Source organism: Heptranchias perlo, chromosome 6 (assembly GCF_035084215.1).
Source record: "Heptranchias perlo isolate sHepPer1 chromosome 6, sHepPer1.hap1, whole genome shotgun sequence".
In the NCBI taxonomy this organism is placed as follows: Eukaryota; Metazoa; Chordata; class Chondrichthyes; order Hexanchiformes; family Hexanchidae; genus Heptranchias; species Heptranchias perlo.
In genome coordinates, this window is record NC_090330.1 from 5,168,762 (window position 1) to 5,190,906 (window position 22,145).

General features: G+C 43.7%; 1 protein-coding gene across 2 annotated transcripts in view; it reads right to left on the minus strand.

Moving 5' to 3' along the window:
- Positions 1 to 538: 538 nt before the first annotated feature.
- The window catches only part of LOC137322701 (52 kDa repressor of the inhibitor of the protein kinase-like), a 34,166-nt gene continuing 12,559 nt past the window's right edge, over positions 539 to 22,145 (minus strand). The window contains exons 1-5 of one of the 2 annotated variants that reach the window (XM_067985648.1): positions 18,818 to 19,023; positions 16,233 to 16,353; positions 13,938 to 14,051; positions 13,781 to 13,817; positions 539 to 10,824 (exon numbers count right to left, since the gene is read on the minus strand). In XM_067985648.1, the coding sequence (XP_067841749.1) occupies positions 6,872 to 10,824; positions 13,781 to 13,817; positions 13,938 to 14,051; positions 16,233 to 16,353; positions 18,818 to 18,909 (4,317 nt within the window). In that variant the 5' untranslated portion in view covers positions 18,910 to 19,023 and the 3' untranslated portion in view covers positions 539 to 6,871. Of the gene's footprint in view, positions 10,825 to 13,780; positions 13,818 to 13,937; positions 14,052 to 16,232; positions 16,354 to 18,817; positions 19,024 to 22,145 lie in introns of those variants that run through there. The other variant, XM_067985649.1, reaches the window with a different exon arrangement.

Below are 22,145 nucleotides of genomic sequence, written 5' to 3' on the forward strand. Positions count from 1 at the left end.
GAGGTAACAAAAGCATGAATGAGGGTTTCAGCAACAGACAGGCGATATTACGAAGGCGGATGTGGGCGGTCTTGGTGATGGAAAGGATATAGGGTCAGAAGTTCAGCTCAGGGTCAAATAGGATGCCGAGGTTGCAAACAGTCTGGTTCAGCCTCTGACGCTGGCCAGGGAGGGGGATGGAGTCGGTGGCTAGGGAACGGAGTTTGTGGCAGGGATCGAAGGCAATGGTTTTGGTCTTCCTAATATTTAACTGAAGGAAATTTCTGCTCATCCAATATCGGATGTTGGATAAGCAGCGCCGCAAATCCAAGGCAGTGGAGGGGGTCGAGAGGTAGTGTAGTGCCGAAGCGAGCCAGGGATCCTGCCCCTCGTATCTGGCATCTTGCTGCCACTCATTGCCCTGACTCATGGAACCATAGAAAGGCCATTTGGGCAAGGTACTAGAAACGGTGGAACACTACCCAGACTCAAGGCCATTAGGTCAAGACAGGAGAAAAATGTGGGGAAACGTTTTTTTTAAAAAGAAAACATCAGTCACTCATCTAAGTTTTCAATTTATTGTAAAATACAGATACACACAAAATGTATGCAACGTCTAGACTGCAGAAATAAGCCAAATTAGGAGGTTTTTTTGCAACACTGAACATAAACAAGAACACGGAAATGTGACTTATTCCATTGCATTTATGTACCACAAAAGGTAACAATTCTGACACGGTTCTTTCATAATTAATGAAAAACGTACAAGATCAAACAAGTGCGGGATTTTTCTCCTCTCTTAATATTCTATAATTGAGGGCACAGTGGTGCATTGAAGTACAAGACCTGTAGGCGAAGCACTTACAAGAAATGACCTGACCAGTGCGTGAAGAACCGATGAACTGGCTGGCTATTCAAAGGAAAACATCAGTCACTACACAAATGGTCACTGCCACTCACACCAGGAGCTGTTAGTATGCACTACTTATAGTGCTTCTGAAGAGTTTTTTTAAAAAAAGAGACAAAGACTACAGAGCAAAGGACATTCTCAATAAGCTTGGCAAGTTGAAAATATAAGCTGTTTGTTTTATTTCTGGTGTAAGGGGGAAAAGACAGAAGAGGGAAAGAGACGGTATAACGGTTCTCCGAAGCAGCACCGTGTGCGCGGGGGAGAGAAGGCGGAATCGCATTTCAGCGACGTCAGCACAAATTAAATTAAATGCTAATTACAAGTGGCTGCTTTCAGCATGGAACAGGGACTACTGGAGAAAGAAAAATAATTTCTTGTGCGTGTGGACTTCTAGCCTACCACCAGATGGTAGAGCATTACAGATAAGTTTTAACATGACTTTTTTTTCCCTCCAGGAGTTTCCCTTTTAAGTGTTTTTTTTTATTGAAATTAAAACTCACAAGAGTCTTACTACTTATTGGAAGTGAACATGTCAAACTTACTGCAGCTAATCACTAAACTGCACCGCTAGCTATTAAAGATCATCGAAAGTTTATTCTAACAACCCCCCCCCAATATAGAGACTATTTACACAAAGTTAAAAATGATGCCTTGTCCTGAAACTGACAAATTATTACGCATCATTCAAACATTCCTTTCAGTATCTCACCCAAATAGCCTTCATTCGAGAGTGAGCTTTGACAGCGTGTCAGACCGCATCCTCACCCGATGCCCGGCTGGATAGTAATCGGAAGCAAGAGTCTCGACTCCAGCTTTTCCCTTACATAACCCGGGGTACACACTGTGGCAATTGTGGTGCCCCCTGCCCTAGCCGTGCTCAGCTAACTCGGCTGAGAGGGAGGATCGAACGAGAGATCTTCCCAGTCTGCGTGGCTCAGAGGTGGTGTTTTGACCCCTAAGCCATTCGGGAGGGGGGGGGGGGGGGGGGGAGGAAAGCTATACCTGTGGCCATTTTATCCAAAATATCTTTTACAAGTATATGGTACAGAGCATTACGAAAAGAATCATTCCACATTAGCAATTGGCTTAAGAAACTCACAAATGGGTATGTTTTTTTTAATATAAATGAAAGGGTAGTATGAATAACAAGCTTTGTAATGCAAAAGACCCAAGATTAATTTCAAGGGTCAACGTATTTCACAGAAATGGAATTCTAACACAATTATCAGTTAATAGGAAAGCAAGTGTCCATGAAACTTAATTGCATTTTTAAAAAAATCTGCTCATTGTAACAAGTGAACGGTTAATTTGATTTTAAGCCGCCGTGACACGCTTTTAAAAATTAAAATGCTGATGCTTCTACGTCGGTGTGTTGCATTTACAAACCTCACTAACGCAGTAGTAATATTTTATACAGAAAGCAACATGTCGATAAATCAAATCCAGTAACTCTGACGAGGAGGCTGGAAGAATGCACTGAACCTTTTAAAACTAAATTCAAAGAGCTTGGTGCACTGGATCATCATTAAATTCTCAAGACTGCCCACTTAGAGCATGACGAGAGCTCCCTCCGATGGCCTAGTATATAAACGCACTGCCCAATGCAGTATTTGGTCCCAGGTTTAATTTCCGGTCCGTGTTGAGGTAGTTGATTTTTGTCTGGGCAGCAACTGAAGCTTGGAGAGGGTGGGGAGGGGGGGGTGGGGAGGAGGGGAAAATCAGCTAGGCTCCCTGTTCCCGATTGCTATCCAGGTGAACAATGTGCTGGTGGGGATGTCAAACGAGGACAAGATTAGATCCAACCATGATGCCTTTGATGGTTGCATGGGCTGCTGATGCTCACTGGTCCCCCTAAAAATATATCTGCACGTGGAATCAGTACACCTGTATTCATGTCCTCCACCGTTGTCCCATCTCTACTTGGTCGGTTCCCCTCCCCATATCAAGCTCTGAGGAACGACCACAGCCCAAAGCATTAATCTTTGCAAATTGGCCCGTTGCATTTGCAGCTTTCACTGGAAGCCAGTATTTGTAATCCCCCCTCCCCCCTGGGATTGCTGGAATCATATGCTGGTATAATAGGAAAATGCTCCCAAAATTCTCTATAGTCGTCCATCCCCCCGCCAATTCCTCCTCCCACACCTGAAGGCTCATCTCCAGATATGGATAATTGCAGCAATGCTGTATAGCCCTACATGGGAGATGCTATGAATACTCTCTACCGAACTGAATCATTTCCCTTCCTTCCTCTCCTAAGGTGCTGACACATTCTGGCCCGGGGTGGTGGGGGGTGGGGGGGGCAGGCAGGCAGAGTAGTTCCAGTAGTTCCACAGGCAGCAGCAGCCCTCATTCAAGTGGTCATTTTTCATTTGAGTAGGCAGTGAGTGCAGGCAGGCTATAAGACCAGAAGGGGAGGGAGGAATCACAGGTGAGCCCTCATGCTGTGTTCACATATACTGGAGTTACTGGATAGCAATTGTGAATAGAAATCCTGACCAATTTTTCACCTTCACAGCCCACAGGCACTGAAGTCAATTATAGTCTTAACTCCGCACAGACCAGGGATGGAACATGGGCCCTTATGCGTGGCTCAGTTGCACAATGCCTTTACTACCCGAGCCATCGGGAAGAAAATTTAACATTTCAACTAAATGCACTATCAAGCAGATGCAAAATTTGCCCCTGGATGGAAGAATTTAAGAAAATAGAACAAGACAAATAGTAAAAAGGCATCTCATTTTCTGGAAAACAATTTCATTCAATTCAACTCCCAACTGCCTAATCTTCAACTCAAAATATGTCGGAGACACGAATAGTGATGCTGCTTTTTCCCAGGCAACATGAAGTTAGTTCTACAACAGTACTGAATATGTATCTGTATAATCCCAACTTGAATGTTACAAAGATGTACTTAACCTAGGAAGTGACAGTGAGCACTTCTCCCAGTGATTTTGATCAATTTCTTTCTAATGGATGTGGTCATTTTCTATTCCCCACCCCAACTCAGTATGCACAGTCAAGAAAAATGTAGGAACTCCAGTGTATGCAGTGGATTCTTCCCTTCCCTGAATGAACCAGTCACCTCAATTCACTGTATGACTAGCATATTAAAGGAGAATTAAACCCAAACTATGAAGTAACTCTGATATTTTCTGAGTAATGTGGGACCTTGCTGTGTGCAAAGCAACTATCAGATTCACCTACATTGCAGTGACTGCAATTCAAAAGTAATTAACTGGAGGCTCTTGGATGTCCAGAGATGTCATATGGCACCACATAAATGCAAGTTTTTTCTTTAGTGTTTCATTCCTTCAATCAAATAATGGGCTGAGGTCATATTTAGGTTTCTCAAGATGCCATGATCTATCTTGCTGTACATTATTTGTAAGTTCTGTCACTAGGAACACACTTCCAGTGCAAAGCTGATGCCACGCAACAGCAGTTAAATTAACATCTAAAGCAATTAGATGCCATGATGAATCAGGAGAGGTCTTAATGGGGAAAGTGGCCTTTTCCCATATTTGACCTTTTTGGTGGAATATCAAATATTGTGCTGTTGACTGTTGAAATTGTTGATACTGTAACTATCCTGCAAACACAAAACACCAGCTTAGTAAAGAAACTGGTTGTTACAGAGGTTACTGGAATATGTCCTTTTGTCTCCAAGAGACGGGTTTCAATTCATCTCAGAATAATGAAAGTTTTTCCCCTTTTCAGTCTCCTGACCTCTTTAGTAAGCAGTGACTAATGCAGGGGTAGGGGTCCACAGACATCAGCAGCACTAATGCTCTTATCCTGTTGGCCACTGTTAGCAGGTTGTTCAAATCATGATCATTACAGTGTACTGAGCCTGTCCTCACCCCACATCCACATGTCTCAGCAGATATCAATGGACAGAGAGCAGACAGATTTCTCCTCTCTTCCTTGCCAGTGGAGACACAGTCAATTATATTTCCCACCCTGCTGCCATGCTGAGATTAACTAACTCAGCACAGACCAAGGATCAGATCGGGAACTTTCCCCATCTGTATGTTTCAGCACCGCACCGCTTATCCACTGGTCTTTTCTGGTGGCTGTAAGCATTTGTAATGACTGTCAGCAGTTCCAACCCAATTCAATTCCAAAGGGCCACTGCACAAAACTACCCCAAATCTGCTACAAATTGGCCATCTCACCGAGAACCTACAAGAATGGTTGGCACGGCAAGTGGGAAAATTCAAGACTGCTGTACTAGAGAGTGCTCCTCTGAGATTAGGAATAAGGCAGGCTGGAACAGAAGCATTGAGGAAACTTTATTCTCCATAAATCAAAAGCTATAGCGACTTTAAGAGTACTGGATGCTCAAGACAGTCTATCAAAAGTAGGAAAAATGTTTCACGTCTCAGTACTGACATCTCTCACCTTGAGTCTAAACACTTACTTCCCCTAGCACTAAAAAAATATAAAAAAGTATGTTTCTGAAACATTCCTCATCTTAGTCAGGATGGTAGCTACACCATAACCATTGACTAGGGTGGACAGAAAGAAACTGAAACCTATGTCAGAGACAAAAGGACATGTTCCAATAGCCACTGTAACACCCAGTTTCTTTACAAAGATGGTATTCTGTGTTTGCAGGATAGTTAGCCAAGGTTCCCACTCCCAGTTGCTATCCAGTGATCCCTGCTGCTGGACAATGCATGTATAGACATGGATGAAGACAAGATCAGGATCAGTTGAGCTGGTCAGCACTCCGTGAATAGGCTCAGATTGAAGGAGTGGCCACTTGGCTTGGTAGTGAAGGATGTCAGGCATAAGTGCATCTATACTCCAGCAGGAGCCAATGCCTTTAGGAGTGGACGGGGTGGGAAGGGAAATAAAAGATAATTTCTGAAACCATTCATGAATCTCCATTAGACCTGCCATTTCCAATTATTATTAACCAAACAGCATGTGATTGTAGCTTATCCCCATTTTCCTTGGAGTGTGGACTACAACAGACAACAGTCTCACTTCCACATCCACCATTGTATCTGATGCATAGATAGGGTGCAGAGAGAGGGGACAGACTGGGCTAAAGGTGTCCAAAGGAAGTTACTGTAAAACAAATCATATATTTTAAAACACCTCAGGTGGACCATGGGTATATCGAAACATTTGTAAAAAATAAAATTTCATTAAACAAGCTTGATTGGCCTCCAATGACTTGCGGTACAGAGCCATGCAGACCAGGAAGGTAATAGGCTCAATCCCTGATCTATGAGAGTTGGTTGATCTGTGTCTCAATACTAGTTTTTGAAGGGGAGTTGGGGGGGGGGGGGGGGGGGGGGGGAGGGAAAAAGAGGAGGAAGAACAGCACTAAAATAAAAACAGCCAGAGTTCCCACCTCTGTTCAGTACCCAGAACATCAATATGGACATCAGGTAATTCACTGTATGAGCTCATGCAGAGTACCAAAGGAATGTCTCACAGCATAAGTCAATGGCTTAAGGATAAGCAAATTCAACCTCCAGTAGCAAATGTACTTAGGCAAAGATGTTTTATGCTTAAACATTGTTTCTTACTCATGTATAATGCTCAATCACATATGTTTCTATCTACACACCACTTTTTCTAAACTTAATTTTGCAATTGCGACAGAGGCTAATGTTACATTAAAAAAAAAGCACAGTGCTCCTTTAAATAAGCATCATGGGGCAGGTTTTACATGTGGACGCGTCTTTGGCGAGACCATTTTCCTGGGCCAAAATTAAAAGCAAAGAATGCTTGAATCAGAGGTAATTGGAGATGGGCGAGAAGATAAAATAGTACTCAAAGGGGTGGGGGGAAGTAAATAAAACAATGAATGGAAATAATTCAAAATTTTAATTTATTTCCCCCTTAATGAACATCTTGGAGAACCCCATGCAGAAGTCTCCAGATTTAAACATATCCAAGTTTACTTGGTCACAGATTTAGATGTAGACTGTTACGAATATATCCGAAGTAGCACAATTAATCATTTTATTGTACGGCTACTTCAGAACTATTTACATTACTTACACTAGAAATGTTCATTTCTGAATTGCTTTCTTCTGAATTTTTAACTTCCAAAATCTTTATTCCGTGACCGTTTACATCCTGATTGCACACACTCGCACTGTCCACTTCCAAGACGCCTTCTTCTGGATGGTGTTGCAACTCCATTGCCTCTGGACGGTTCTCCAGCTCTACACCGCATGCCTCGGGATACTGCCCCAGCTTCACGGTGCCCGATTCTGGGTGGTGACCCATTTCCACCGCAATTGCATCTGAATGGTGCTCTAATTCCACTGTGTTCATCTCTGGACGGTCCTCCATCACAGTACCAGACTCCAGATGGTGCTGTAGCGCCATCGTGCCAGCTTCTGGGTGACGCTGTAAGTCCATGGCAACAGGTTGGTGTTGTAACTCGGCGGCGTCAGGTTCTGGAGGACACTGGACCTCCGTGACTCCGGCCCCCGGGAGGCACTGGACCTCCGTGACTCCGGCCCCCGGGAGGCACTGGACCTCCGTGACTCCGGCCCCCGGGAGGCACTGGACCTCCGTGACTCCGGCCCCCGGGAGGCACTGGACCTCCGAGACTCCGGCCCCCGGGAGGCACTGGACCTCCGAGACTCCGGCCCCCGGGAGGCACTGGACCTCCGAGACTCCGGCCCCCGGGAGGCACTGGACCTCCGAGACTCCGGCCCCCGGGAGGCACTGGACCTCCGTGACTCCGGCCCCCGGGAGGCACTGGACCTCCGTGACTCCGGCCCCCGGGAGGCACTGGACCTCCGTGACTCCGGCCCCCGGGAGGCACTGGACCTCCGTGACTCCGGCCCCCGGGTGGCACTGGACCTCCGTGACTCCGGCCCCCGGGAGGCACGGGACCTCCGTGACTCCGGGCTCCGAATGGCACGGGACTTCCGTGACTCCGGGCTCCGAATGGCACGGGACTTCCGTGACTCCGGGCTCCGAATGGCACGGGACTTCCGTGACTCCGGGCTCCGAATGGCACGGGACTTCCGTGACTCCGGGCTCCGAATGGCAGGGGACTTCCGTGACTCCAGGCTCCGAATGGCACGGGACTTCCGTGACTCCAGGCTCCGAATGGCACTGGATTTCCATGACTCCAGGCTCCGGAAGGCACTGGATTTCCGTGACTTCAACCTCGGCATAGTGCTGCTGCTGCTCCAATTCTACAGCACTGGGCTCTGCATGTTGCTGCAACTCCGCTACAACATGGTCTGGATGGTGCTGTAACTCTGTAACACCAGGCTCTGGACAATGATCCAACTCCATAGAGCTCTCTTCTGTATGGTTGCTCAACTTCACGGCACTTGTTGTTAAATGGTGCAACTCCACAGCACTTGCCTCTGGATGTTGCAACTCCACAGTGCTGCCCTCTGGACGGTGCTGTAATTCCACAGCACTTCCCTCCAGATGGTGCTGCAATGTCACAGCACCTCCCTGAACTTGGTGCTGTAACTCCAAGGTGCTAGCCTCCAAATGCGGCTGGAACTCCACAGCTCTCACCTCAATAACTTCTCCTTCTGGATGGTGCTGTAATTCCATACCATTCGCCTCGGAGTTGTGTTGTAATTCTATACCATTCACCTCTGGATGGTGGATCACCTCCACCACTCTTCCCTCTATGTGGTGCTGTAGTTCCACATGGCTTTCCACTGGCTGCTGGTTCACCTCAGCCCCTTCTGGATGGTGTTGCAATTCCACGCTGGGCTCTGCTGAATGCTGGGTCACAATCATGGTGCTGCTCGCTGGAAGCTGTTCCAGTTCTACAGTGCTCCCCTCTGCATGCTGGGTCACTTCTATGACATTCTTGTCCGGATTCTGACAGACCTTCATAAGACTCTCCCCTTGGTGATGCAATACCACTCCACTCCCCACTGTGTGGCTCGCCACCTCCATGCAGTTTCCATCCACTTCGTACATTGTTCGAGTACTGACATCCAAATTGTTTATTTCCATGCTGCTTCCATCATGATTATTTACATCCACATTATCCGAATCAGTCACATGCGGCAGCTGCATTTTCTCTGGGTACAGTTTGGCATAGGTATCGACCATCATGTCATAGTCATGTTTCGCATCATAATTGATATGGATCAGTGCCAGACTACTTGTCCTCTCCTCGACCGGAGTGACTTTCAAATATGCTTTGAGTCGTTTGCGTCCAATTTCACACTTGTCAGTTTCAAGTTTAATAATAGGCAGGTTAGAGATAATTTTAAGCAAAGTGTAGACATTTGGAAAGAACTTGATGTCAGGATGGCGCAGCGTGTCAAAAATAGTGCTGGGAAGTTCTACATCTCGGCTTCTATGCTTCCATTTTATCTTCCAACAGTGAAGTTCTGCAGAAAGGGTATCTGGATTTGGGAGATCGTCTTTATATAAATCAGCCATGTTTTCCTCCCCGGTGTTATATTTCAGCTGTGCCATGACAGAAGGCACCAATGACAGGCACTTGAGGGCCTTTAACTGCTGCTCGGAGAACATGTCTTTGATTTCTAAAATAATGTGGTCCAGAAACGGTGCAGTGGTTGATTCTTTGTAGTAATTTTCAGGAGTCTCCTCAGACACCTCTTCGCTCTGAGGTTGCCTGCGGCACCTCCATGGCAACTTTAGTTCAATCCCCATTTTGAACGACAAATTGGTAGCTTCCTCTAACCAGAACTCATGGTACACATCAATATTGTCCCGCATTTCGTTCAACGAGTGCAGGACTGCTGTCAAAGTGCTCGAGGCAAAATAGGTGTCCGATGCTTGACCCTGGAGATTTTTGCCAAAGGCTCTTGTGTAAGAGAGGACGTTCTTCAGGACCATAAGAGAGACGACTATTTCAAAATCTCTCATGGTTGAGGACAGCATGCTGGCCTGGGTTGCTATCTCAGCATTCCACCTACCGCATGTATCGTAGCTGATCTCATCCAAACAGGTCACCAGCACTTCATAAAGATCTGCCAAGATCTCGAAAGTGTCGTGTCGTTCATACCAATTGATTTGAAAAAGTTTTTTCAGCTCCTTTGCCTTTTCCTCATTCGTTTGATAGATGCTGTCGATACTAACATCGAAAACCTTCTGGAGCTGAGGCGACAAACTAAAAAACAATACAATGTTCTCCATCAAGCTCAACACCATGTTAATACCAAAAATCAGGCTGGACTTTGCTATCCATATGTTTAAGGGGTAGGAGGAACAAGGAGTGCACAGTGCCTTTGGGCACTGCTGTAAAATGCTAGTCACCACAACTCGTTTTTTGTAAGACATTGTCCCTGAGCCATTATATGCTTGTCCGCGACAATAATACATGTTCAGGCCCCACTTTTCCGTAAGCGTCTCATGGATCCGACTTGCCAAAAACTCTCCGTCAAGCTCGCACGGTATGAACCCAACAAACTCTTGCCTCAAACAATCAGACTCATCTACAAACCTAATCAATAGGGACACATGGTCGACCCCTGCTACATTGATCACTTCATCGGTCACAATTGAGAAGAAGTTGCTGTCACGTACTTCTCGGAGTACCTCCTCCCGTATGCACATCTCACAAATGTCCAACAGGTCTTTTTGCAAGTTCTTTGGGCAGTACACTGCATTCACGGCAGTAGTCTCAAACCTCTTCCGAAGAATTTCATCACCTGCGTTCATTCTGAACTCCAACAGCGCTTGAATGTTATCAGGGGTATTGCACAAGTTGCTCAAGTTTTCAGTGGCAGAGCCACCCAATGGAACATTTTGCCTTCCCAACAGGAGTACAGTTTCAAATAAAACTTTGAGAAATTCTTTGTTCCCTTTCTCCTCAGGTGTTAAGTTCAAAGATTCTTCCAAAAGAGCGGATTCCTCAAGGCTTTCTGTGGCTCCCTCCAGGTCTGTTTTGTCTAGTTCATTGATTGCCTCCTGCTTGCACTGCAGACCTCTCAAGACATCGCCATCGGCTTAAAAAAATTATTAAAAAGTGGGTTATGAACATATTGTGAAAGCTTAATATTTAACATTAATATAGAACTACAAGTCAAAGAGAGCTAGAAGTTGACTCGGCAAACTCTTAGAATCTACCTCTTGCATAGCACGAAAAGTTCTTCTAATACAAGGATCAGATACACTCAACCAATTGACATCAATTTTTACAGTCATGCCTCAGGTGAGGTAATCAGTTTTAAATTTTTAAATATATACTGAAATTATAAATATTTGGAAGTAATAAAACTTATTCAAAAATCTTTTTAAATGTTGCTCAGGTACCAAACTCAAAATAAATTACTACCTTGTCTTCACTTTCTGTCACCATTAATTTTTAATCTCAAAAAAATGAAAACAATACTAATGATGGCTAAGTTAGTGCCGAACTAATCATTAATTCAGGACCGAAAGGCTATTATGATTTCATCGCTGTACAATATCACAAAATTCAAAAAGCACAGCAGGTTCCAAAAGAACAAAACCACAAGGGAAGTTGCAGCTTCATGGTTATGCACCATATAATGTCAGTAAGTATTAACATATGTCCTAGAGAAATAAACTACAAAGGATTACTCACCATTCTGTACATAAGTCCATGCTCACTGACTCACGATAAAGCAGGTACCCAAGAGCATGTTACATATCCATTATAAAAGAGCGGTTGGACTAGAGTGACTAAGGGAAGTGCATCAGTTCTACATCTCTGGGAATAATGACCATGCTGTTTACAGAGTGCTTAGACTCTTTGGCCATTTGCACTTCTGATACTTGGTACATTTTCAGCAAGTGTTCAAATGTGAATATGGACATAGTTAAACTGTGAGGATAGAACAAGGAGTCGAAGGTTTAAACTAGTAAAAGGCAGATTTACGACTGATAGCAGGAAGTTCTTCTTCACAAAGAGTGATTAGCACATGGAATGAACACGCAGATAAGAGTAGTGGAAGAAAAAAACCCTAGAATGATTTAAGAACCTAATGGACGCTGCAATGAGGAGAGTTTAAGGTTATTTTGGAGGATGCGTTCAGATGGGCCAAATGGCCTCCCCATCTGTAATTATCTTGCGTGAGCTGCTGCTTTCAAACATAGTCAACAAATGAGATTCAGGGTAATTAGAAATGCACTATGGGAATACCATGGATAGATGTGATAGATGCACCAACGGTCTGTTCCTGCCCAAAACTGCTACTATGTTACGATAATGGAAAACAATATGGAGGTTTTTAATCCAGGGAAAAGCTTAGACATGTCTATTTGTTAAAATATTTCCCTTGATGACCCAGTTATTAAACAGCCACTAAGTATGATGTAATGTAATATTCTCAAGTCCTTCTCTCTTCCCTTAGCATCTATACTGAGCAACTCAGTCACTGATTTCAATCTTCACTTCCAACTCCCCTTTCTCCTCAAAATGCACTCCCACCCTTTCTTCTTAATCTCACCCTTCATATAAACTCCCCATATCATATCCTTGGCTACCCATTAAATCTTACCATCTCTCATGGTCTTGGCACCCATAGTTTCTTGAAAACGCTATCTCTGATATTTTCCTCATCTCCCTTACCCTCCCCCAATCCCACTACTTTCACCATCTCTCCCCAGTTGGCTTATAACTAGACAAACTCTCAAATCCCTCAGCTGTGGCCCTGTTCTAGTCATGCCACCACTGCAGCTGTCAGCTTATTAACTGCTCGCTCACCTCTACTTTAAATGCTCTTGTACCCAGCAAAACAATCATTGTCTCCCATTCCTTCATTCCCCTAGTACAGTCCCCATCTTCACTCCAAATCAGACAGGGCATAAACTTGAGGGTGTGTGACAACAACTAGCCTAGTTATTGATCAGCAGATCTAGCTTAGCCCTGTTGAGCATTACTATACTCTCCTTTGCCAAAACCACTCACTACTCCATGATTATCCTGGATGGAAAAGATAACCCATGGCTCCTTTTTTTTAATACCAACCACTTCCTTAAACCGTTCTCCCCCACACTCTTCCCTCACTTAAATAGCATGGGCAAGGAGCTCATGGATTTTTTGCACCACCAAAATCAAGCCCATACACGCAGCTACCTCTGCTTAGTTCTCCCCTCCTCTTGATCTGGACCTAGCTCCCCCTCCCCGCCATGTCCCTCACCCACTCCAGCCATATGCCCTTGTTCTCTGCAGTTTCACCCCATCTCACGCCTGTCCCCTTCAAGCTCATCTTATCCATGAAACCTACCTCCTGCTCTCTTGATCTTTTTTCTAAACTCCGAACAAACCAACTCACCTTCCTGGCCCCCAAGCTAGCAGATATCATCAATAGTTCCCTCTCAGGCAACATCGCCTCCCTTTCAAAACGACTGTTATCATTCCCTCCTCAAATAAATTGACTCGTCCTTCCATTCTTGCCAACTAACCCCCATCTCTAACCTCCCTTCCTCTCTTAAGGTCCACCAATATTTTGTTATAACTTCTACAAATAATTTAATTGGCTGTAAAGCGCTTTGGATCGCCCTGAGGTCGTGCAAGGCGCTATATAAATGCAAGTTCTTTCCCTCTTTTCTTGAAAAGCTCATCTCTTCAACCAAACTTTCGGTTACGCCTCCTGATCATTTGTTTCCTGGCTTGGCACCCCTTTTCTGTATGCCTATATATAACATACTCGGATTTTTTAAAAAACATTAGAGGTACTAATGCAAATTGTTATGGCTCAGCCAGTTACCATCATAGAACTAGCAGCTGTCAGGGGTGCATTTTTGAAAACATGGCAAAGGTAACTATTTTCCAGATGTTTTAAATGTTGAAATAACTTCTTCTGAATTCAAACTTAAATATCTGGTTAATTAGCCTACCACAAAAATACTAGCCCCAGAACAATTTGTTTGAAAGTATATAATCTATACACACTATTTCCTGGGTCACATGCTTTCATTGTGTGAACTACTTACTTCTTGGTGCCTTCACCCTCAGCAAATCTTCCTCGGTCTATAACAAGAAAGGAGGGGGGAAAAAAGGCTTTAGGCTATTTTAAACATATCCAAAGGTTCACAAAATACCACACAAGCAACAATCATCATTGTGAATCGTACAGAAGCAATATCTTACCAGTTCTTTTATCCTCTTGTGCTTTCTGTGTTTGCCTTCAGGTTTATTAAGATGACTTGTTAAATCAAACAAAGTCGGCACTGCATTATCCTTGAGGACTGTTCTGTAAGGGCTCTGAAAAGAAGTTTATGATTTTAAATTATGTTAGATGTTTTATTGTTGGACCTTTGATGTCAAATGCCTTTTGTTAAAATCTTAGTTCCGCCATCTAAATTTTCTCCATTCCTCTCCCACGAGTTCTGGCAGCTCTCTGATGCATCACTGTCAGTTCTTTATGTTTGAAGCCAGACAATCAGCACTACAATCTATTCGACCATTGCAGGCATCACGGGCCACCAATTGGAACAATGTTCGGCGGCAGTGAGTAAAGAAAATCAGATGTTGGGATGTATTAAAAGTTTAATACTGAGCTGAAATAGTGGAGTAATCCTGCCATTAAATTATTAGTGCAACAGCGCTGCAACTTTCACTGCAGAAGTGCATTGGGTTAGCACGTGCCTCCTGTCTCTACTGGGGCTGCTCTCCTTCAGACAAGACCTGATTCAGGAATCCACAATACTGCAATTCCCAACTTAATTCAGAACAATGGGGCATAATTTTAAAATTAGAGCCAGGCCATTTAGGAGTGAAATCAGGAAGCATTTTTTCCACACAAAGGGTAGTGGAAATCTGGAACTCTTTCCCAAAAGGCTGTGAATAGTCATAGAGAGAGTCATAGAGTTAGACAGCACGGATAGAGGCCCTTCGGCCCATCGTGTCCGCGCCGGCCATCAAGCCCTGTCTAATCTAATCCCATATTCCAGCATTTGGTCCGTAGCCTTGTATGCTATGGCATTTCAAGTGCTCATCCAAATGCTTCTTGAATGTTGTGAGGGTTCCTGCCTCCACAACCCTTTCAGGCAGTGAGTTCCAGACTCCAACCACCCTCTGGGTAAAAAAGTTCTTTCTCAAATCCCCTCTAAACCTCCCGCCTTTTACCTTGAATCTATGCCCCCTTGTTATAGAACCCTCAACGAAGGGAAAAAGCTCCTTAGTATCCATCCTATCTGTGCCCCTCATAATTTTGTACACCTCAATCATGTCCCCCCTCAGCCTCCTCTGCTCCAAGGAAAACAAACCCAATCTTCCCAGTCTCTCATCATAGCTGAAGCGCTCCAGCCCTGGTAACATCCTGGTGAATCTCCTCTGCACCCTCTCCAAAGCGATCACATCCTTCCTGTAGTGTGGCGACCAGAACTGCACACAGTACTCCAGCTGTGGCCTAACCAGTGTTTTATACAGCTCCATCATAACCTCCTTGCTCTTATATTCTATGCCTCGGCTAATAAAGGCAAGTATCCCATATGCCTTCTTTACCACCTTATCTACCTGTTCCGCCGCCTTCAGGGATCTGTGAATTTGCACACCAAGATCCCTCTGACCCTCTGTCTTGCCTAGGGTCCTCCCATTCATTGTGTATTCCCTTGCCTTGTTAGTCCCTCCAAAGAGCATCACCTCGCACTTTTCCGGGTTAAATTCCATTTGCCACTGTTCCGCCCATCTGACCAACCCATCTATATCGTCCTGCAGACTGAGGCTATCCTCCTCGCTATTTACCACCCTACCAATTTTTGTATCATCAGCGAACTTACTGATCATACCTTTTACATTCATATCCAAGTCATTAATGTAGACCACAAACAGCAAGGGACCCAGCACCGATCCCTGTGGTACCCCACTGGCCACAAGCTTTCAGTCACAAAAACAACCTTCGACCATCACCCTCTGCCTTCTGCCACTAAGCCAGTTTTGTATCCAAAGTGCCAAGGCACCCTGGATTCCATGGGCTCGTACCTTCTGGGTTAATTGAAATTTTCAAGACTGAGATCGATAGATTTTTATTAGGTACGGGTATCAAGGAATCCAGAGCAAAAGCGGGTAAATGGGAGTTGAGGTACAGATCGGCCATGATCTAATTGAATGGCGGGACATGCTTGAGGGGCTAAAATGGCCTACTCCAGTTCCTATGTTCCTACTAAGAGCAGTAAAACCAGGAGCAGGAGACGCCTGTCAATCTAGCACATTCCTGCCGAGAAAGTCTACAGTACTGTTTGATTTCTTTTTAAAATTCCTGTGACGTACAGACAAAGGAGTCTTTTCTGTTGGCAGATCAAAAGGCTCCACAGGCCAGATAAAACTTAGAAGTGGGTCAGGACTTGGACATCTGGATTAGTTCTACACATTTATTCCAAGTGGTCATTATTATTTCCAACAGCTTGTCATAGAATAAGCTGGAAGAATTCTGTTTCAACTTACGTTTGTGCATATCAGGGATTGTTCAAAGTGTCTCGCACATAGTCTGTACTGTTTGTGAAGCTGTTCAGCAGACCTGTTTTCCAAATCTGCTCTCCGACAGTTCTCCACCCATTTCTGACACCTGCATTAAAACACAAGAATAATGTTTTTTTTTATTACCCAACATCTGATAAAGCGCTTGCATTTTAATTTATTTTATTGACGGGGATAAAGATGAACGTTGAGTACATTTTCTTCATAAAAAGCAGAATCTTTATTAAGGATTTTTTCAATGATATTTTGAATGTATTTGTCTCAAAGGAGTGTCCCTGTACTTCCATCCCCATGTCACAGACTGCAACCTTCCCTACAGTAGATCTACAGTTAAGGCACCTTTTGGATACCAATCCAAAACAAGTGTCAATTTGTGTCTGCTTACGCTCCTGTGAAGCGTCTTGGCACATTTTCCTACGTAAAAAGCGCTATATAAATGCAAGTTTTTGTTGGAATTGAGAATACCAAGCAATTTGTGAATTGTCGTTGGAGAACTCAACACATTCTCTCCTCCCTCCCCCCCAACACACCACCCCACCCCACCCCCATCCCTCCCAGGAACCAAAAGTAGAACACAGGAGGAGAAACAAGTCAGCAATTATGACTCTTCCAAAGAGAGGCAAGGACAATGGCATTAACTCACGGTAATGATTGATAGGCAAAGAGGGTCCCACCGCCAACAGGATCACTGGTAGGCACTGCCCTACTTGAAACTCAGGGACCTACAATGCACCCAGCACAACCATATTAAGAAGCTTTAATCAATCAATGATATTCCTCCTAAGGCACTTTTATGTAATAAGAATGCAGAGGATGGAGGGAGACCTGGTGTCCCTCCCTTGGCTGCACTTCACTATAAATAAGCTCAGTTACCGTATCTCAAAAGCTGAGATCCACATTTTCTTAGAGATAGGTGAGCCGATTTTAGTAAACAAAGAATTGGCTGGCCATAGGATTCGGCATTAAAGTGAAGCCCAGCGTGCCTAAGTAGACCAGCCCCCCACTCCGAATATAGAAGCAGAAGTGCTCCCAAAAACACGATTCAGTTCATGTGTTTAGGATCACTACAAAAATGCAAGTTGCTGTATCACATGTCAGTGCAGCCCTCCTACACCTCCTCCTCCTTGTGGCAAAAGAGTAAGAGGCTATGGGGAAAGAGCAGGGTGTGGGGCTAATTGGTTAGCTCTATGCTACAACAAGGAGCAATTGAGGGTTGGAGTACAAGAGCAAAGAAGTCTTACTACAGTTGTATAGCGCTTTAGTGAGATCTCATCTGGAGTAGTGCGTACAATTTTGGTCTCCTTATCAAAGGAAGGATATACTTGCCTTGGAGGTGGTACAACGAAGGTTCACTAGATTAATTCCTGGGAAGAGAGGGTTGTCCTATGAGGAGAGGTTGAGTTGAATGGGTCTGATCTCTCTGGAGTTTAGAAGAATGAGAGGTGATCTCATTGAAACATATAAGATTATTAGGAGGCTTGAGAGGGTAGATGCTGAGCTTGAGAGTCTAGAACTATGGGGCATAGTCGCAGGATAAGAGGTTGGCCATTCAAGACTGAGACGAGGAAGAATTTCTTCACGCAGAGGTTTGTGAATCTTTGGAATTCTATACCCGAGAGTCGTGGATGCTGAGTCATTGAATATATTCAAGGCTGAGATGAATAGATTTTTGGACTCTAGGGGAATCAAGGGATTATGGGGATCGGGCGGGAAAGTGCAGTTAGGTTGAAGATCAGCCATGATCTGATCGAATGGCGGAGCAGGCGCAGGGAGCCATATGGCCTACTCCTGCTCCTATTTCTTATGTTCTTATGTAAGGAATCTTACAACACCAGGTTATAGTCCAACAGTTTTATTTGAAAATCACAAGCTTTCGGAGCTTACCTCCTTCATCAGGTGAATGAGTGAAGGGTTCTAAGATCTCTTAGAACCCTTCACTCACTCACCTGACGAAGGAGGTAAGCTCCCAAAGCTTGTGATTTTCAAATAAAACTGTTGGACTATAACCTGGTGTTGTAAGATTTACATTTGTCCACCCCAGTCCATCACCGGCATCTCCACATTATGTTCTTATAGCATAGATGCATTTAAAGGGGAAGCTAAATAAACACACGAGGGAGAAAGGAGTAGAAGGATATGTTGATAGGGTTAAATGAAATAAGGTGGGAGGCGGCTGGTGTGGGGCACAAACCAGTTGAGCCGAACTGGTTCGTTTCTGTGCTGTACCTGCTCAGTGATTCGAGATGAAGAGGTGGGGCGAGGGGATTTGCAGCGTGCCGCTTTTTGCGCATGCGCCCTTCCCTGCCGCCCGCCCTGGACGGCGAGGCCTAGCGACGGAAAGTGGAAACACAAGCCCGAAAATAAATTTTAAAGCACCATCCTCGCTCGCACAGCTAAAAAAAAAACCCATATCGTGCAGCTGGTTCCGAACAATGCTCGCGGGTCCCTGAACTAACGACTATATTCTTTTAAAAAAAATCTACCACATTTCCGTTTTTCCATTGGAAGATGCTTTTTTTAAATATATATATTTATAAATGTTTAGTCCTCACCTCTCGGGGTCTCGAGGGAACCTGAAAAAAGGTAGGTCCGGGTAGTTGGTGCTCCCCCTGCTGCAGTTCGGAGCCGCGCAGAAATTCGGCATGTTTTATTTTAAATTATTATTCCCCTCCACCCTCTTGCCCTGCAAAGACGGAAATTAATTTTTCTAAAGCAAGCAAATCCGCCTTTCCCTTCCCTTCGTCGCGTCGCCCCTGCTACAGATGCAGGTTGGGAGGTCACGCTGGTCCTCCGCTATACCACAATGCGCCGCGCCAACGCGCCAAAAAAAAGTGTGTATAATTGCAATTGCTTAAAGCTGTCACACCGCACAGACATTTAGAGCGCTGTAGGTTAACAGCAGCTGCAATACCATCGGGAGATAGCAAAATGATTTAATATCATCTTCAAAGATTTTCTACATTGTAGCAATTTTAAAATTAATATTGTAAAGACCCGTGATGTGGGGGTGGGAAAGTCGTTTCATTTTTTTTTTGGCGGTGATAATGAAAATTCATCAAAACCAAACCTAAATTTATTAATGACTTCACATCATAACACCAGGGGTTGCCCATCACGAATCACCTAATTGGATTTAAAAGGTGATCCATTTTGCTGCATTCCATTCTGAAACTTAAAACCTTGTGTTTAAATGGCTTTGCATTCTACCATGGTTGTGTTCTTCAACATATTTGCAGTGTTGATGGTTCTGGTATAGATGCCATTTTCAGGAGATTTCATAAGCCGGATTCATAGTAATGTTGAAGGTTTTATGAATGCTTATAAAATATAATTTAAATTAGCAGATCCCAGAAAACATGACTGAAAAATAAACCAGTACTAAAGATGAACAATTATACAACAGAAGCAAGCTTACTTCTGTATCACAAAACATGGTTTCAATGCTGCTCTCTCTGTGGACAATTTCACACATCTGCAGGCTGATTCCAGCTGATCCCAGTTTAGGCTTCACTTTCCCTGGCAAAGTTTTAATTGTGTAAAAATACTTTCAATTGCACTCTTAACATGCATCCCATTTAATACATTTACTTCAATTAATATTTTATAAAGTGCAGAATATTAATTGCCAGACAAGGCATCTCTCAGATTGTTGTAAACACCCATTAATGTCCTTCAGGGAACGGGACTTAGCACTCCTATCCTACACATGACTTTAGTCCAACACTAAATGCCCTCTGAAAAATGAATTAAAAGTAGCATGTTCTCCTGAATCTCAATATTTTTAAATCATAGTATCTCAACTGTAACAACTTGCATTTATATAGCGCCTTTAATGTTATAAAACGGTCCCAAGGCTCTTCACAGGAGTGATATCAGACAAAAATTGAGCCACATAAGGAGATATTAGGACAGGTGACCAAAAGCTTAGTCAAAGAGGTAGGTTTTAAGGAGCATCTTAAAGGAGGAGAGAGAGATCGAGGGGATAGGGAGGGAATTCCAGAGCTTAAGGCCTAGGCAGCTGAAGGGATGGCCGCCAATGGGGGATGAAAATCGGGGATGCGCGAGAGGCCAGAATTGGAGGAGCGCAGAGATCTTGGCGGCTACAGAGATAGGGAGGGGTGAGGCCATTTAGGGATTTGAAAACAAGGATGAGAATTTTTTGAAATCGAAGTGTTGCCGAACCGGGAGCCAATGTAAGTCAGCGAGCACAACGGTGATGGGTGAACGGGACTTGGTGCGAGTTAGGATATGTGCAGCAAAATAAGTGGTGCAATAGTGCTGCCTGTTGGCAGATTGTAGTGAGAATGGGAGGATACAAAGGCAAGCAAGAAAGGTGATTGAGAAATTACAAGCAAAGGTTAAGGAAGTTGAGCCTTTTTTGGAAAAGAGAGAGATTTTAAGATGATGTCATTGAAGTTTTCAAGTCTAACTAGCAAACTGATAAAAATCAATCCAAGCAAATTGTTCAATATGGTTAAAAGTTAGGAGCAGAAATGGAAATCAGGCAGAACAATTTCACAGAATGATACAGAATCATAGAATGACACAGCACAGGAGGAGGCCATTCGGCCCATCGTGCCAGAGGATTGTGGAATTAGCTGCCTGTTAGAGTGAATGAATTAAACAATAGAAATGGGTTCACAAGAGAATTAGATACATTTCTAGAGAGAGAGGGATTGAAGGGATATGGCGAGAAGGCAAGTTGGCAGGCTTGATCCACGAAAAAAGGTATCTATGCTTGGGATGATAGCCTTCCACTATTAAAATTTCTTCCGTTCTTATAAATACCTATTTTTAAAAAAAATTGGATTGCAAGTTTTTGCTCAAAACTGGACAAGGAGCATGGAAGTGACTGGGATCAGTTTGAGTTCCAATGTTTGCTTTGTTGCTGATGAATTTTCATTAAAAATGACAATTTTAATAACGTCTGGTCAGATTGTAACTTTGCAAACCAAGCTAAAATCCAATTAAACATTTCTAAATCAATTTTTCCAAGACTGTGGATTTTTGATCAAGCAGAGTAAAGTAGTTACCGGGATGTCTAATACCTGGTAGAATTTAGTATCCGTGCAACTCTTACATTTAGCTTTGGTTAAGGCAAGTGGGCATCGGGTCCAAAAGACCAATAAGAGTTGGTCTGCTAGCACAATTCAATTTTAAAATGGAAAAAATTTAGGAACTGGATTAGGTAATCTAAATAGACCAATCAAAAGCTTAAAAATTCACTGTCAGACCAACTAAAGGAAGACTCTCAATTATCAGCCAATTTCCACTATGGTGAAGCATTGTATACTTTAAAAAGCAGACTTTTGCTATCTCCTATGCATTTTACAAATTTCCAGTCCACAGCTGGACATATCGCAACCCTAATTAAATATCCCTTCCTGCCTCCTGCATTCTTTCTATATAGTCTAATCTTCACATTTAAACATTTAAAAACATGTTTTGATCTACGTGGCTTTATTTTATTTATATCACAAACAACATCTACAGCCCTCTGCCCAGCCGACCAGATACCTCTTCTTCAGGTGTAATCAGATTGGTTACTGCGAACAGAGAAAGACCCAGAAAAATTGTGCTAGGACGGCTATGCAAACAGACAAATGGTAGGCTTAAAGACGCTCTAATATCTCTTGCCATCAAGTGATGGGTAACTGCCTGAAATTTAACTTAAAAGATGCTTAGCATTGGGAGGTTCTAGAGGGGCAAAATACCAAACAGAAAAAAGGGAGTGCTTTTCAGATGTAATGCAGAGGATGCAAACTAAATATACGAATTAATTTCTTGCAACATTACTCACAGACAAAATAATTGCCTGTCTTTCTGTTTCTCAAGCTTTTAATGGCTAGACCTAGATTTAAGTGGCTAGGTAGAATAAGC